Source organism: Lontra canadensis, unplaced genomic scaffold, assembly GCF_010015895.1.
Source record: "Lontra canadensis isolate GAN:19392208 unplaced genomic scaffold, GSC_riverotter_1.0 scaffold39, whole genome shotgun sequence".
In the NCBI taxonomy this organism is placed as follows: domain Eukaryota; kingdom Metazoa; phylum Chordata; class Mammalia; order Carnivora; family Mustelidae; genus Lontra; species Lontra canadensis.
In genome coordinates, this window is record NW_022631033.1 from 14,150,775 (window position 1) to 14,166,015 (window position 15,241).

The 15,241-nt window shown below is 39.2% G+C and overlaps 1 protein-coding gene across 3 annotated transcripts in view; it reads left to right on the forward strand.

The window, feature by feature from the left end:
• The first annotated feature begins 36 nt into the window (after positions 1 to 36).
• The window catches only part of TRAPPC11 (trafficking protein particle complex 11), a 44,090-nt gene continuing 28,885 nt past the window's right edge, over positions 37 to 15,241 (forward strand). Inside the window, exons 1-10 of one of the 3 annotated variants that reach the window (XM_032869875.1) lie at positions 37 to 194; positions 2,635 to 2,860; positions 5,125 to 5,294; positions 6,339 to 6,409; positions 7,474 to 7,588; positions 9,012 to 9,111; positions 9,457 to 9,530; positions 11,268 to 11,364; positions 12,997 to 13,130; positions 13,795 to 13,942. In XM_032869875.1, coding sequence (XP_032725766.1) covers positions 2,657 to 2,860; positions 5,125 to 5,294; positions 6,339 to 6,409; positions 7,474 to 7,588; positions 9,012 to 9,111; positions 9,457 to 9,530; positions 11,268 to 11,364; positions 12,997 to 13,130; positions 13,795 to 13,942 — 1,113 coding nt within the window. In that variant the 5' untranslated portion in view covers positions 37 to 194; positions 2,635 to 2,656. Of the gene's footprint in view, positions 195 to 953; positions 972 to 1,703; positions 1,722 to 2,634; positions 2,861 to 5,124; positions 5,295 to 6,338; positions 6,410 to 7,473; positions 7,589 to 9,011; positions 9,112 to 9,456; positions 9,531 to 11,267; positions 11,365 to 12,996; positions 13,131 to 13,794; positions 13,943 to 15,241 lie in introns of those variants that run through there. The other 2 variants (XM_032869873.1, XM_032869874.1) reach the window with 2 other exon arrangements.

Below are 15,241 nucleotides of genomic sequence, written 5' to 3' on the forward strand. Positions count from 1 at the left end.
CTCAGATGCAGAAAGTGCTTCCTGTGCCGGCGCGGGCGGGTACCGGGAAGTCTCGCGGGCGGGCACCGGCTCCGGGGCGGTGGCGGTGGGGACGGGCCCTGGCGTTCTGCAGGCCACCTGCCTGCTTCCCTTCGTCTTCCCCCGGCTTGCGGCGACCGGCCACAGCTGCAGCGGGCCCGGGGCGTGCGGCCTGGGTGAGTCCGGCCCCGGAGACCCGCGAGGGCAGGCGAGCTCGCCGAGACAATGCCGGTTTGGGGCGGCCCTGCGTTTTCCTTTGGCGTCTGCGGAGGCAGTCCTGGCATTTCTCTTCCAGCCCCTAAAGAAAAGACGCACCTGTATCTAGGACCTTCGGGTTTAAAGGGGAGGAGACGGGGAAGAGAGCCTCTGCCTGGAGGGCTGCGGCGTTATTTCTCCCTTCCCTCATTGGATTCCCAGGGCGGAATGCTGAGACCCCGGGGATGGTATCTTTCTAAGGTGGTTGCTTCACGTTCTCAACATCTCCCTGCCCCCCCACCCCCGCTCCAGCCCGGCCCCAAATTGTCATTCCTCTCCGAGTCGTCTTGTAGTCCTTGCTGGCCTTGTGTACTACACCCTGAACCTCCGTTAATTAAAAAATAGTGACCACATTGCTTTTTATTTTTTTTAACCTGCCACTTGATTAGGTCGCCTTTCTTTGCTGTATGTCATCCTTTTCAAGAAACTTCCTATTTTCCACGCCAGCTTCCAGATTCCTTGCTCTTGCGTGACACGGTCTCCCATCCAGTATGTTCATTCACGACTTTTGCACCTCCTTCCGTGTCATACTTTGTTAGTTGCCTCATTGGCTTCTTCTAGGAGAGCTGGGAATGTCTACAGACTGTCCTTAAGAGCCACACAACCTCAGCATCTGTCCTTTGCCAGTGTTTTTCCCAATCCCATCCCTTTGCTGTGGAATAAGCAGTACCGTCTCAAGTGCCAAAAGTTTTTAAATAGTATGTGGCAAGAATTTCTGATACAGTTTCCGTACAGTAATTTTTGGGGTCAGAATTACCGTAATTTAAGATGGGCTGTCCATTATGATAGCCAGTAGCCCTATGTGGCTATTGAGCATGTGAAATTGGCTAGCCTGAATTGACATGTGCCGGGAGTGTACAGTACACATCAGATAATGAAGACTTGGTACAGAAAAGTGAAGTATCTCATTAATAACCTTACATTAATGTGGAAGTGTTAATATTTTAGGCATATTGGTTAAATAGAATATTATTAAAATTAATGCCATTTTAAAAAAATATTTTAATATGACTAGAAAATTTAAAATTGTTTATGTGGCTCACAGTAATACTTCTTTTGGATAGCACTGATTTAGAGCTTCGTAAGTCGTTTGTAGGTTCCCTTATTTCCACTCCCATTTTCAAAGACCACAGCTAATTCTCTTGAGCCTCTGGTGGTTTTAAATGAAGAAATGGACTTTAGGGCTCTAATCTAGATTCCCTGGTGTAAAGCAAAGGCCCCTGTTTAATGTGTTTTGACCATCTCTTCTTAATGTTCACCCCCAAATTCCCTAGAACTAGAGTTTTTCTTTCTCTGAACTTGTGAGCCTTTGCCCTCATAGCTTAATCCTGTCTGGAAAATATCTGCTTAAATAATTTTAAACCTTCTGTGTCTTGTAGAAATGTATCATTTGTGGTGAACTTTCCAAATCATTTATTCAATACCCATTATTCCTTCAGTACTTAAATGTAAGACGCCTAATGATCTTTTTAAAATTAACTTTTCAGTTAAAAATATTTGGTTATTGAGTGGTGGCACAGTGCTTTTCACTTTCGCAAAAATTGCATTTGAGTTCTGTGTGATATACTGGTGAAGATCACCTTTGAAAAGGAACTTTTTTTTTTTTTAAATTTTAAGATTTTATTTATTTGTTTGACACACAGAGAGAGACAGCAAGAGAGGGAACACAAGCAGCGGGAGTGGGAGAGGGAGAAGCAGGCTTTCTGCTGAGTAGGGACCTGGACACAGGGCTAGATCCCAGGACTCCAGGATCATGACCTGAGCTGAAGGCAGATGCTTAACGTCTGAGCCACCCAGGTGCCCCGAAAAGGGACTCTTGATACATGATTTTAGGAATGAGAAATGGTCTTTAAAATATAATGGCAATTTTCTTTGGAATAAACACATTTTTATATAATTGCTTTTCTATAGTTAGTGTGTGGTAGGATTTATTATGGACTGATTCTCAGCTGAAGAACACAGTGGAAACATGTCCGTCCTAGACGTTTTCATTCATTGTTAGTTTTTCTCTTCTAGATTTTCATTTAAATAATACATTTCACATTAATTATGGAGAGATGAGAATACATAGCTATTTAGATAACTAGCACATTTTTAAAATAATTTTCTGGGAATTCAGAAATTAGATGTTAGCCATTATAGAGAAATTAGATAGTTGCATTTATTATATGTAAGTCAACGGTTATTTTTCTTTATATCAAAAATGGGTCATGAGACCTATTTTAATCACCTCTCTGCGGACACTCGAAAAGACTCCGTCTGTTGCCTTTTTGTAATGTTTTATAAATAGTGGAGGCAGGTAGATTAGATATGTATATGGGCTTTTAAAACATTTTGAATGTATTTACATTTCTATTTCAGATTTTTTCCTGACACCTTGAACATGAGCCCCACACAGTGGGACTTCCCTGTGGAATTATGTTGCCGGCCAATGGCTTTTGTTACCCTTACGGGCCTGGATGTAGTTTATAATGCTGTCCATCGAGCTGTCTGGGATGCTTTCTGTGCCAATCGGAGGGCTGATCGGGTACCGATTTCTTTCAAGGTGCTCCCAGGTGACCATGAGTATCCCAAATGTAGACCTAAGGTAATAGCATGGTTTCATGGGGGCTTTTCCTTCTCTCCCTCTCTTCCTCTGTACGTGAGGTATATGCCTTTTTTGTTCCTAACGTCTGTGTTGAAAATCCCTGAGTTTATCAAAGCCATGGTTGTAGTGATGCATTAAGAAAACCCAGGGCTTTTTCATATATGTAATGCACTATAGTTAACGTTTAATGATAGCTATTTTTTTTAACCGCAGAGGAATAATTACTCTATAATTACTAAGCTTTCCATCCTGGGTTTTCTCTTTCTTTCTTTCTTTTCTTTTTTTTTTTTTTTTGTATTTGCTTAAAACCCCTCCCAGTCTTTGTAAAGCCGTCTCTAAAAGGAAGGTCTCACATTCCCCATTTATCATTACTAGTATCATTGGTAGAACCTGCAGTCTTTGCAGTTTGGTTCAGTTTCACACACCTTTTGAGCACTTACTTTGTGTTGGGTTCTAGGAACTATGCATTAGGCTGGTGATAGAAATTTAAATAAGACCAGCTCTCTGTCTCTGGAGAGTTCTACATAAACTAAAACAGTTTATTTAGTGAGGAGTATGGAAAGGTATTACATTCAAAACTGAATTTTAGGTTGAACATCATACTAGAGCTTCTAATTTGCCTAGTAAAGTCAGAGAATGATGTTAAGAATAGCAGCTAATACATGGAAAGTGCTTACAAGGCCAGTTTACTTTTTCAAGAAAATCATGTGTAATTGATTTGCTGTTTATCATAATTTTTTTTTAAGATTTTATTTATTTATTTGACAGAGAGAGAGATCACAAGTAGGCAGAGAGGCAGGCAGAGAGAGAGGAGGAAGCTGACTCCCCGCTGAGCAGAGAGCCTGATGTGGGCTCTATCCCAGGACCCTGGGATCATGACCTGAGTCAAAGGCAGAGGCTTAACCCACTGAGCCACCCAGGTGTCCTGTTTATCATAATCTTAAGAGCTGGTTTGAAAGTCAGTTGACAAGACACATTGATCAAAATTTTTATTTTTAATAAACATTGCTCTGGAGCAATGTTCCTGACAGACTGGTCTTTGGACCAAGGATATCAACATCACTGGTGATTTTTATGAAAAATGTAAGTGCGAGGCCCCCTTCGTGAAACTCTGGAAGGGTAGGGCCTGTGGATTTGGTGGCTGGCCGATTGTGGCGACGGACCACATGAGGTTTCCCATCCCCGGCTGTCAAAGCTGCTTGGTTTTTCTGGCATTGTGCAGGGGACAGCACCCCAGCTCCTAGGTGTTTGTCCTTAGTGTGGAGTTTGTGCCCAGGAGGGCCAGTGCCCAACACAGCTCTCCTCCTTTTGTCCTGGATCCATTCTCCCTCGCGGGAGCTTTTCATGTGCCCATTCCTTGTTCTTCCCTGAGTCCCTAAGTTTTTTGTTTCCGATTCCTTCGCTGGATAATAATGACACTTTATTGTCTTTCCTCCCTTGAAGAGGCTGTTGGGGGTAGTCCGAGTCGGGGCCAGCACTCTGGAAGCAATTTGAGGTTTCAGTGAGTTTCTTCAGGGCTAACGTTCACACCAACACCTCTGTCTCTGCCGATGTGGCACTTAGTGTGACCCCCAAGTGACTGCTGTCGCGCTTCTGTATTTAAGAGTTGTCTTTCATTTTTCCCTCCATCCACAAGTAAAGTAAAATGCAACATGTCTTTGAAAGAAATGAAGCCATGTTAGGTTTTAGATTGTATTTTATTTGAGCTGCTTTGGCAAGATTGGAAACTGGAATGAGGAATAGGATTTACCTGGAAAGAGGCTAATGACTTCCAGGATATTTGAGAGCCTTGACGTTATTAGAAGTGCCCTGGCTTTGGTTATTCTTTCTTTCTTTTCTTTTTTTTTTTTTTTTTAAAGATTTTATTTATTCATTTGAGAGAGAGACAGAGCACAAGCAGGGAGACCAGGCAGAGGGAGAGGGAGAAGCAGACTCCCCGCTGAGCAGAGAGCCTGATGTGCGGCTGGATCCCAGGACCCTGGGACCATGACTTGAGCCGAAGGCAGATGCTTAACCCACTGAGCCACCCAGGTGCCCCAGTTATTCTTTCAGCGGAAACTGTAACAGACCCACGGTTGGGATTCTACCTCCAGTACTTGTTAGCACCCACATGATCTCTGTAGACCTCAATAAATAAAGTGTTAACAATGTGTCATGTTTATGTGGAATGACGGGAACACACAGAAAGTGCGTGCCACTCAGGGACAGGTGGCTTCTGCTGTTGTTATCCAGTAAGTGTCTTCAGCTTTTGCCAATGTCCACAGAGAACTTCCTATGAATGGTACATTCCTAAGGGGATCCTAAAGACCGGCTGGATGAACAAACACCTGAACCTGGTGCCGGCCCTGGTGGTTGTGTTCTACGAGCTGGACTGGGATGAGCCCCAGTGGAAAGAAAAGCAGTCTGAGTGCGCCACCAGAGTGGAGATCGTCAGGTGTGTCTTCCCTGCGGATCTGACGGGGCGAGGGAGGTTGTATAATTTCCCAGCGTTTACTCAAGGCCGCTGAGAACCAGCACTCACTTGCCGACCTCCAGGGACACTTGGTCGGTCCCTGGCAGGTAGCTTAATGTGAATGCTTAACTTCTGCAATGCGAAGGTGTGTGAAGAAATGTGGATGACATGTTAGTCTGAATTTCCAAATGCTTTTTTCTTGCGTTTTACTATCTGGGGGGGCAAGTATAGTAATTTGCTTTTTAGTCTCACAAGACATTTGTTCTATCCCCATTCCGGTTTCAAAATAATTCTTTTGGATGACCAGTATGTAACGTATCAGCATCAAGAAGTAAGTTACGTTATAACTTTTACATGAAAGTATATAGTAAACTTGGCTTTGAAAGCAGATTTTTGTCAGGATTAGAAGCTTGGTATGAGAGTAGACTTTTTTTTTTTTTTTTAATTTTATTTATTTGACAGACAGAGATCACAAGTAGGCAGAGAGGCAGGCAGAGAGAGGGGGAGAAGCAGGCTCCCCGCTGAGCAGAGAGCCCGATGCGGGGCTCGATCCCAGGACCCTGGGATCATGACCTGAGCTGAAGGCAGAGGCTTCAACCCACTGAGCCACCCAGGCACCCCGAGAGTAGACTTTTAAAACGAAGTCACTGTAGCATAGAAGTTTCTTTGTATGTGGGGAAAGATTTCCTCTGATCTTGGACGGTTTTAGTTGAAATTCGTCTTTTTAAAATTGAATCATCAAGCTTGTACTTTATGTAAGTCTTTTTTTTCTTTTAAAGATTTTATTCATCTGTTAGCATGAGCGGGGGTGGAGGGGTAGAGGGAGAAGGAGAAGCAGACTCCCCACTGAGCAGGAAGCCTGATGTGGGGCTCGATCACAAGATCCCGATATCATGACTTGAGCTGAAGGTAGATGCATAACCGACTCAACCAGCCAGGTGCCCCTGTGTAAAGTCTTGAATATATTTCTTAAAAGTCAAAACAATTTAATTATGTTTAATTAATTTTATTATTTTTCCATTGCAGGCAGAGTTTACAAGGGAGAAACACAAAAGTTGCAGTGGTTCTGATTCAGAAGAAAACTCCTTTGCCCCCAGGTATCAAAAGGTTAATTAATAATCAGTGAATTGCTTTATACTTCCCATTTTATAGTTTTTGATGTTAAAATCTATGCATTCAGTACTAGGAAAGATGGTGTGTTCACTTTAAAAAGTACTAATCATAAATAAATGCCTAGTGTAAAAAATAAAATGCTAAAATTAAAATATTAAAAAATTTAATAAAGAATATTAAAATATTCTTCTACCCCCCCCAGTTCCACTTAACTCACCGTGTAGGTGTACATCAGTTAACAAAACTGATTTCTTAAAAAAAAATTTTTTTTAAGATCTTATTTATTTATTTGACAGAGAGAGAGAGAGAGAGAGAGATCACAATAGGCAGAGAGGCAGGCAGAGAGAGAAGGGGGGAGCAGGCTCCCTGCTGAGCAGAGAGCCCGATGCGGGGCTCGATCCCAGGACCCTGAGATCATGACCTGAGTCAAAGGCAGAGGCTTAACCTGCGGAGACACCCAGGCACCCCAACAAAACTGATTTTTTAAAAGGAATATTATTCACTTGTTTTTTTTTTTAAAAAGAATGTTATTTACCTCTCTGAGGTCAGTTTGAAATTATATTCCTACTGTGACTTTTTCTTCTTAATGTGCAATCAGACAAAGAAAAATGGTATAGGATTTCTGCTTTTTTATAAGAAAATGTCTTAGCTTCAGATGCTTGTTTTTTCTGTATTCTAAGACTTTGAGAGGCCGAAATGTTTTTTGTTTGTCTTTTGAAACTTCTGGCATCTGAGTTTTAGAAACCACTTTCATGGATTATTGCTTCCAGTTTTAGTTAAAGGTTTTGAAACAGTTATGTGGCATATCTTTTGGTGTTACTTGGCCTAACTTGGCTTAGTAGAAAATTCCGCAGGGTTTTCCTAACAGATATGTATGGCATGACTTCTGAGAACCGCCCCCTAAGAGCTCTCAGGAGGCCTTCTGGCATGGCGAAAGGGGTTTGGTTTTTCTTCCTAATTACCTTGTTTAGATTTGGGGACCTATTTGTTTAAAAAAATACATGAATCATTTTCTTTCTCTCTTCATCTTTATGGGATCTGTCAATAGGAGAAGATGTCACTGCATCAGAAAGAGCCGCAGCTTTATGTAATGCGTGTGAACTCTCGGGAAAATCCTTGTTTGTCCTACCCCACACTGATCACTTGGTGGGTTACATTATAAGGTAAATAAAGATCTTAAACTTTTTTAGATCCTGGATTATCAGAGGCACTGAAAAATGGGTTGCTTAGACTTTTTTTTAGTATCCTATTTCGCCTTTCAAAACAAAGGTTACCCATTTATAAAACTTCATAGTTCAGCTGAGGTTAATATGTTCTTTTAAATAGTGTATGGGTCAAAGTTTGAACCTAATATGAATTATTTTTATGTTTTAACGTTTTAAAAACTGCAGTTTTAAAAATAGAAAATCTAGGGGTGCCTGGGTGGCTCAGTTGGTTAAGCATTTGCCTTCGGCTCAGGTCATGATCTCAGGGTCCTGGGATCGAATCCTGCTTTGGGCTCCCTGCTCAGTGGGGAGCCTGCTTCTCCCTCTCCCTCTCCTCTGCTCATGCTCTCTCTCACTCTCACTCTCTTCCTCAAATAAATAAATGGAATCTTTAGAAAAAAGAAATAGAAAATCTTACCTTAGGAAGTATATTGAATATTGAAAGTTTTGGCTTATCCATTTTTTTCTTAGTGTATTTTCCTTAAGGATGTGTCTAAACTCTTTGAATATAGCTTTAAAATTATGTTTTATTCTGAGGAGGAAAAACCTTGAAGTCCAGCTTTATCTAGCTATGAATTTAGCTTTCTTTCATGCCCTGGGCAGATACTTGTAATACATACATACTTTCACAAAAGGAACTTTGAGTTGTCTATCTGTGGTCAAATTTTCTTTGTTCCTGTGTTATCTCAAACTTAGGGAGTGAAATAGGATTTGAATCCTATGAATGTCACTTTCCCCTCACTTGCCAGTATTTTTTTCTTTTCAAGATTTTATTTATTTCCTTGACACAGAGAAAGTGAGAAAGAGAGCACAAGCAGGGGGAGTGGGAGAGGGAGAATCAGGCTCCCCACTGAGCACGGAGCCCCACCCGGGACTTGATTCTAGGACCTGGGGATCATGACCTGAGCTGAAGGCAGAAGCTTCACCATCTGAGCCACCCAGATGCCCCTCATTTGCCAGTTTTCATTTTTGGTGCTTTTTCCATTCGTTTTCTTATCCTCTAACCTTAAATATTAAAAGCACGAAAAATAGTCAAATTAAGTGAATATTGGAAATCTCTTTCTTTCACACTTCTTATAAAATGAAAGGAGGTGGAAGTAATCTTAGAGATTATGTGATTTCTACAAATTATAAAAAAGTTATTTTTATCAGTTGTTTCTTGGACCGTAAATAATTCTAAATGGCTTTTGGGGGGGTCTAATCTTTACATTTATTATTTAGAAATTTCATGTATTTTGCTTTACTTTTTGTCTTTATCATGAAGTAAAGTGGACATTGTCTCTGTCAGGATTTTACTTTCAGGTCTTATAAATCTGATACTTGAGAACAGTTTGGTTTAAACTAACTTTAGTGTTTGAATGTTGATTTTTTTTTAAAACAGATTAGAAAATGCCTTTTATGAACATGCACAGACTTATTACTACACTGAGATCAGAAGAGTGAAATCTCATAAGGAATTTTTGAATAAAACAACACACCAGGTACATTATTTTTCCTAAAGAAGGAAATAATAGAAGCATTCCAAGAGCAGATTATTATCATTGATTATTTTTGAAGAGATTATTAAATATCTGTAATGCTTTGATGTTTTTAATTGGCTTTTGTGCTTTTAAAGTTTTTAAGCTTTTAAAAACAAGTTTGTCTTCTCTCCTTTTTGGCCTTAAAGTTCTTAGAGATTTTTATAGCTTCCTTAACAATGCTTGTTGGAATAATTCTTGATCTGAGTATTTTCCTTTCTACTCTGATGTCTCCTCTTCATGTTAGTGTACTTTTTACATTTTAAGAGAGTGTGTGTAATAATGATATCTTTTTTCTATTCTTTTCAGCTTTTATTTGTCAGACATCAATTTAAAATAGCTTTCTTCAGTGAATTGAAACAGGATACACAAAATGCTCTGAAGTAAGTTTTTAACAGTTGTCAAACTAAATTTTTCTTACTTTTATGTTAACAGTAACATATTAATGGCAACTTGCAAATGTCAACCAAACTTTAATTCATTTTAAGATGCTTATGTTGTTTAGATTCAGGTATGTAATATTTAATTTGTTCAGAGATGAATGGAATATAATATTTTGAGATTTAAAAAAATATTATCAGAAGTAAATTTCATAGTATCATAAAGCTTTCTGGTCTAGTCTAATTTCATGATCGAAAGAAACATTAAAATTCTTCCTATCCTATTGACTGCTTATTTGTATATTCAGTAAAATTTTTGTGTTGACTCATTTCCACAATTAAATATATATCAGACATTATCTAATGCTGTGAATTTCTTAATATGCATGGTGCATTTATTTATTTATTTATTAAAAGATCTTATTTATTTATTTGACAGACAGAGATTACAAGTAGGCAGAGAGGCAGGCAGAGAGAGAGAGAGGAGGAAGCAGTCTCCCCACTGAGCAGAGTGCCCAATGTGGGACTCCATCCTAAGACCCTGAGACCATGACCTGAGCCGAAGGCAGAGGCTTAACCCACTGAGCCACCCAGGCACCCCAATGGTGCTTTTATTTAATTCAACTATGATTTTATTTTTAATAAAAATTTTTTTTAAGTTTATAATACCGCTCAGCCTCCTTTTTAATACGAAGGCTCTGCTTCGAAGCTTTGGAGAGTAGTCGTGTATGTGTTGGCAGTGGTCACACGTTTTAATTCCTTTGCTTTTACTTAAGAGCACAATTTAATTGAACATTTTTTTCTAGCTTTTCCTCTCTTTTTTGAAAATTGACAGTGGCAGTGCAACATAGAGATAAGAAACAGCTATCTATCCTAAAACTGAAGAGAGGCTAAGCATACAGGGCAGAAAAGTAAGAGAAAAAAAGAAAAATAAATCTTTTGTCTGGAGGAATATTGCAGAAACATCTTCCTTTCTTGTTACTGTGGAGGTGGAGAACTCCAAACTGTCTCTCTCAATCTCAGAAACTCGGTGTGATTCTAAGTGGTGCTAACGTAGTTCGTTCCTTACCCTTGGTGTGAGTTAAAAACATTCCCTTCTTGTTCTGATCAGAAGTAATTCTGGAAAGGAAGATTTGACCTGAGGAAGTTAGGAGCAAAGAGTGATGTTTGGAGGAAACTGAGATGCCCCATTGCCTTCCCTTTTCTGGGTAGCGTCCTTCTAGCAGACTCTCCTTTCCCACCGCACTTCACCTTCTCCAGCCTGTGCCTGAGATCAGCAGTGTGCTCTGAACTTTGGAGATTCTGGCGTTTAAAAGCTATTGATAGTCCCTTTGCTAATAAAATTTCTCTTTGTTGGAGAAGCTACTAATGGTGCTTTAAAAAAAAAAATCTGATTATTTATTTATTTTTTTAAACAGAATGCTAACTTTTTAACCTAATTCTGGACAATTGTCCACTCTCATTTTCAACTTATTTTCTGTCCGTTATTGACAGATGTTAATAACAGAGCAATGTACATGTGATGTTTCTGTTCTTAGTGAAAAGTCATTGATTCTTCCCACATATTATTAATCAGTAGATCATTTTTCAGGAAATCAGAGATGGATATGTATAAGTTATCCCTGAACTGTTGAGTGCTAAGAAATGTTGAGTAAATATTGTCTCTTATTTCTAGTAATTTGTTCTTCGGAATCCTTTCTTAAAATTAATAATTAACTGTGTTGCACGTGTTTATATTAGGAATTACAGGACTGCCTATAACCTTGTACATGAGTTGCGAGCCCATGAAACTAACATTCTGGAAATAAAGACTATGGCAGGATTTATAAACTACAAGGTAAATTGAAGGTTCTACTTCAAAGAAAGGAAACTCGTCTTTAAATATTAGTTTATCTTTTTGAAATTGAAAACCAGAGTTAGTTAATTGCTCTGAAGAGTATTTGATTAATTATGTGCTTCTCTTTTATGCCCCTTATTTCATATAGCTCCCTAGTAATTAGCAGCCTAATTGCAATGCTTGGTTTTGAGTTTGTGGGGCTCAGAGTTCTCTCTTAGAGCAGTTTTACTTCTGTAAAACTCCTTTAGGAGGGTCTTCTGATTTTAAGTGGGAGCAGGAGAAAGTGAGAAGAAAGCTACTTTTATGACTGAATTTTATAAGACGCAACAAATCAGAACTACGTAGGCCTTCCTTGGTTTAATGGTGACACGATACAAAAGGTATAGCTGATCACCTGAGAGGAAACTTTTGTACCTGTCACTTAAGCATTTGAAGATTGTACGTGGTAGAAGTAGATACCCCCAGAAGGCAGGTGGGACTTTTCGTTTTGCTTTTAATCTTTCCACACTCAACTTTTAAAGATGGCTGGCCCTGAGATGGTGGCCTGAGAGGACTTAGATGCTGGAATTGACTGTATAAACGTAAATTGGTACAAGGTCTGTAGAGAATATTTTTGCAACGCCTTACACACACTTTGAGTGAGTGTTCCCTTTGAACTACCAATTCCATTTCAGGAAATTTACCTGACACATGGGCCAAGCCTTGCAAATCACATACATAAGGATATTTATTGCGTCTTGTAATAGGAGAAGATTGGAAACAACCCAGCAATAAGTGACTGGTTCATATAAAGTATGACTGAGACAATGGAATATTCTACAACTCATAAGAATGAGACAGCTCCACTTTCTGATATGGAATATTAGGTGAAAAAAGTAAGGTACAAAACAGCATATTTAGTGTGATGCTCTTTGTTTAAAAGGTGTAGTTGATACATAAATACACATACACTTGTCTGTGCATAGACTGTTATCACGGAACATTCTGGGAGCTGGTTGCCTCTGAACAGGAAATTGGATGGCTGAGGGACAGGGATGAGAGACTTAACTTTTCATGTATTCCTTGTACCTAAAATATAAAACTAATGATAAGCATATGGAAAATAATTTAGGTGTCGTTTTTTGTGTTTTTCTTTTTACCTTACGTAGATACAGATCATTACTGTCTTGAGATAGCATTTCAAATAAAAAGTTTTCAAGAATTTCTGTAATCCTTGTTTGATACGGAGGCCACTATGCTCTAATGGTGGTACAGAAAATCTTTACTTTCTGCCAATTCTAAAACTGAAAGTTAATCTGTCCTAGGGGTGGTAGGTAGTGTTTTATTTTTGCCCGCCTGTATGTTCTTCATTGGGTAAAATTTTTTGTATTCTAGCTTACTTTAATAAGCTTTTCTAAGGTGTAGAGTAGATTCAGTACAAATAGGGAATAATTTTTTTTCTTTTATCGAGGGGACATAAGTGCCAGTTTTAGCATAGCCATTCTAATAGAGAAAATTAATTCTGTTGCCAAAAACTTAGGAGAGGAAATGTCATAGTCTTTTTGAAGTTAGTCTCACATTTTACCTGTTTTTAATTGAATATGCCTTTTGACTGTATGTTCTTTATTTGGGCGTTGATTTTCCATCTTGCAGATCTGCAGGCTGTGTTTTCAGCACAACACCCCATTGGATGCGATCGCTCAGTTCCGAAAACACATTGATTTGTGTAAGAAAAAAATCGGAAGTGCAGAGTTGTCTTTTGAGCATGCAGCGTGGATGTCTAAACAGTATGTTTTAAATTGTACTTTTAGAATTTTTTTTTTTTTTACATACTTGGGCTTTGGAGGAACGGAATTAGCATGGACTTTGGTTGTTAGTTGATCTAAGCTTTTCTTGTCAGTAAGTAGGCTTTTAGAGATCTAGCTAGTGTAGGTATATTTCCAGTAGCGGTAGGTAATGATTCATGGAGTTCCTTAATGAAAATCACTTAATTCATGGTACCATCTTTTTTATTCAGCGTATATTTAGGGAGTTTCCACCATGTGCTTAGGTACTGAGAATGCAGTCAGGAGCAAAACAAAATCCCTGCTGGCATGGAGCTTGCTATTTGAGACTGATGTTTCAAAATTCTAAAATGAAATTGTTTCCAGAAGCGTGGATGTGTTTGAGTGGTGGGAACTGTGTTGACGTGCACTGCTATGGTGTATTTGTAGTGCTTTGTCAGTACAGAAGAGTAGGCTTCAATGTAGAAGTTATCTGTAACCTATAATTAGTGTGTGTCAGTATTTACCAAGAAACCCCAACAATTTACAGTTTATCAGAAGCATTATTTTAATATAGTCTGCTGAGGTTATGTAGTCAGGATGAATAATTATTAGAAGTAAGCTTCTTTATCTTCCCTTTATCTTTGTCATCATTTTTTTATTTCTTGATTTTTTTTTTTTCTTTCAGATTCCAGGCCTTTGGAGACTTATTTGATGAAGCTATTAAGTTAGGGCTGACAGCTATTCAAACTCAGAATCCTGGTTTCTATTACCAGCAGGCAGCGTACTATGCCCAGGAGAGGAAACAGCTCTCAAAAACCCTCTGTAACCATGAGGTAAGTGACCGACTCCCGTGTCATCTGGCACTTAGGAATGTATTAATCATCTCTCGAAAGTGGATAAGACTAATGGATGTTTATAATCTTTTTCCAAGCCTTTGAACAGAATCAGTTTTCTTCTGATAAGAAGGTGAAAGTATCTTCTATATTTTCAGGAATTACAGTTATTTTCACTTTTAGCCTGAGTACTCCATTTCCACCTGTGGATTAACAGAAGTTTTTCTCTCAGGAACTGACTTATGACTGGTAATAAGTTAGTGATGTAGACAAGGGCAGATTACTTTAAAATAAAAGTCACGGTGTGGTCTGAGCCATGCTCTAACTCCCTTTGATCACTGCTGTAGGAGTTTGAAGGACTTTGGAGGAATATGCTTTGTTTTGACCCACCAGAGAGGATCTCTTTGGACTTCTTTCTCTTCCTTGGGCTTTCTTCTGGAAAATTCTTAAGAATCTGTTCGAGGCATAATGTTTGTTTGTTTTTAGATTTTATTTATTTATTTGACAGAAAGAGACACAGGGAGAGAGGGAACACAAGCAGGGGGAGTGGGAGTGGGAGAAGCAGGCTTCCCATTAAGCAGGGAGTCTGATGGGGGGCTCGATCTCAGGACCCTGGAATCATGACCTGAGCCAAAGGCAGCCGCTTAACAACTGGACCACTCAGGCGCCCCTCGAGGCATAATATTAATTGTAGTTTCTTCCCCCCCCTTTTTTTTTTAATATTTTATTTATTTATTTGAGAGAAAGAGAGAGAGTGAGAGAGCACGAGAGGGGAGAAGGTCAGAGGGAGAAGCAGACTCCCCTCGGAGCTGGGAGCCCGATGTGGGACTTGATTCCGAGACTCCGGGATCATGACCTGAGCTGAAGGCAGTTGCTTAACCAGCTGAGCCACCCAGGTGCCCCTGATTGCAGTTTCTTAACTTGACATTTCATTCTGCCTGCCTTGTGGGTGGTTATAGTTAGATACCAGCGTCCCCATAAACACCTTTAAAATAAGATCGTGGTATGTATATGTATAAATACATTTACATTCACATGCTTCTGTCAGTTTATTTTCCTTGAAAATCTGCAGTTTTCTTCTCCGAAGATAGGTGGATATTATCAACAGTGCTACTTAAACAACTCCAAAAACAGTTTGCGCCTTAGTACTTAAATTATTGGATTTTTTTCCCCTTGAGTCATGATATAACTACACTGTTTGCTACCCTGTTATTTGCATATGATTTATATTTTCATGGCATATTTTATATTTAAAAATTAGGCATTAAGATTTGAGCATAGTATTTTAAAAGGTGATTA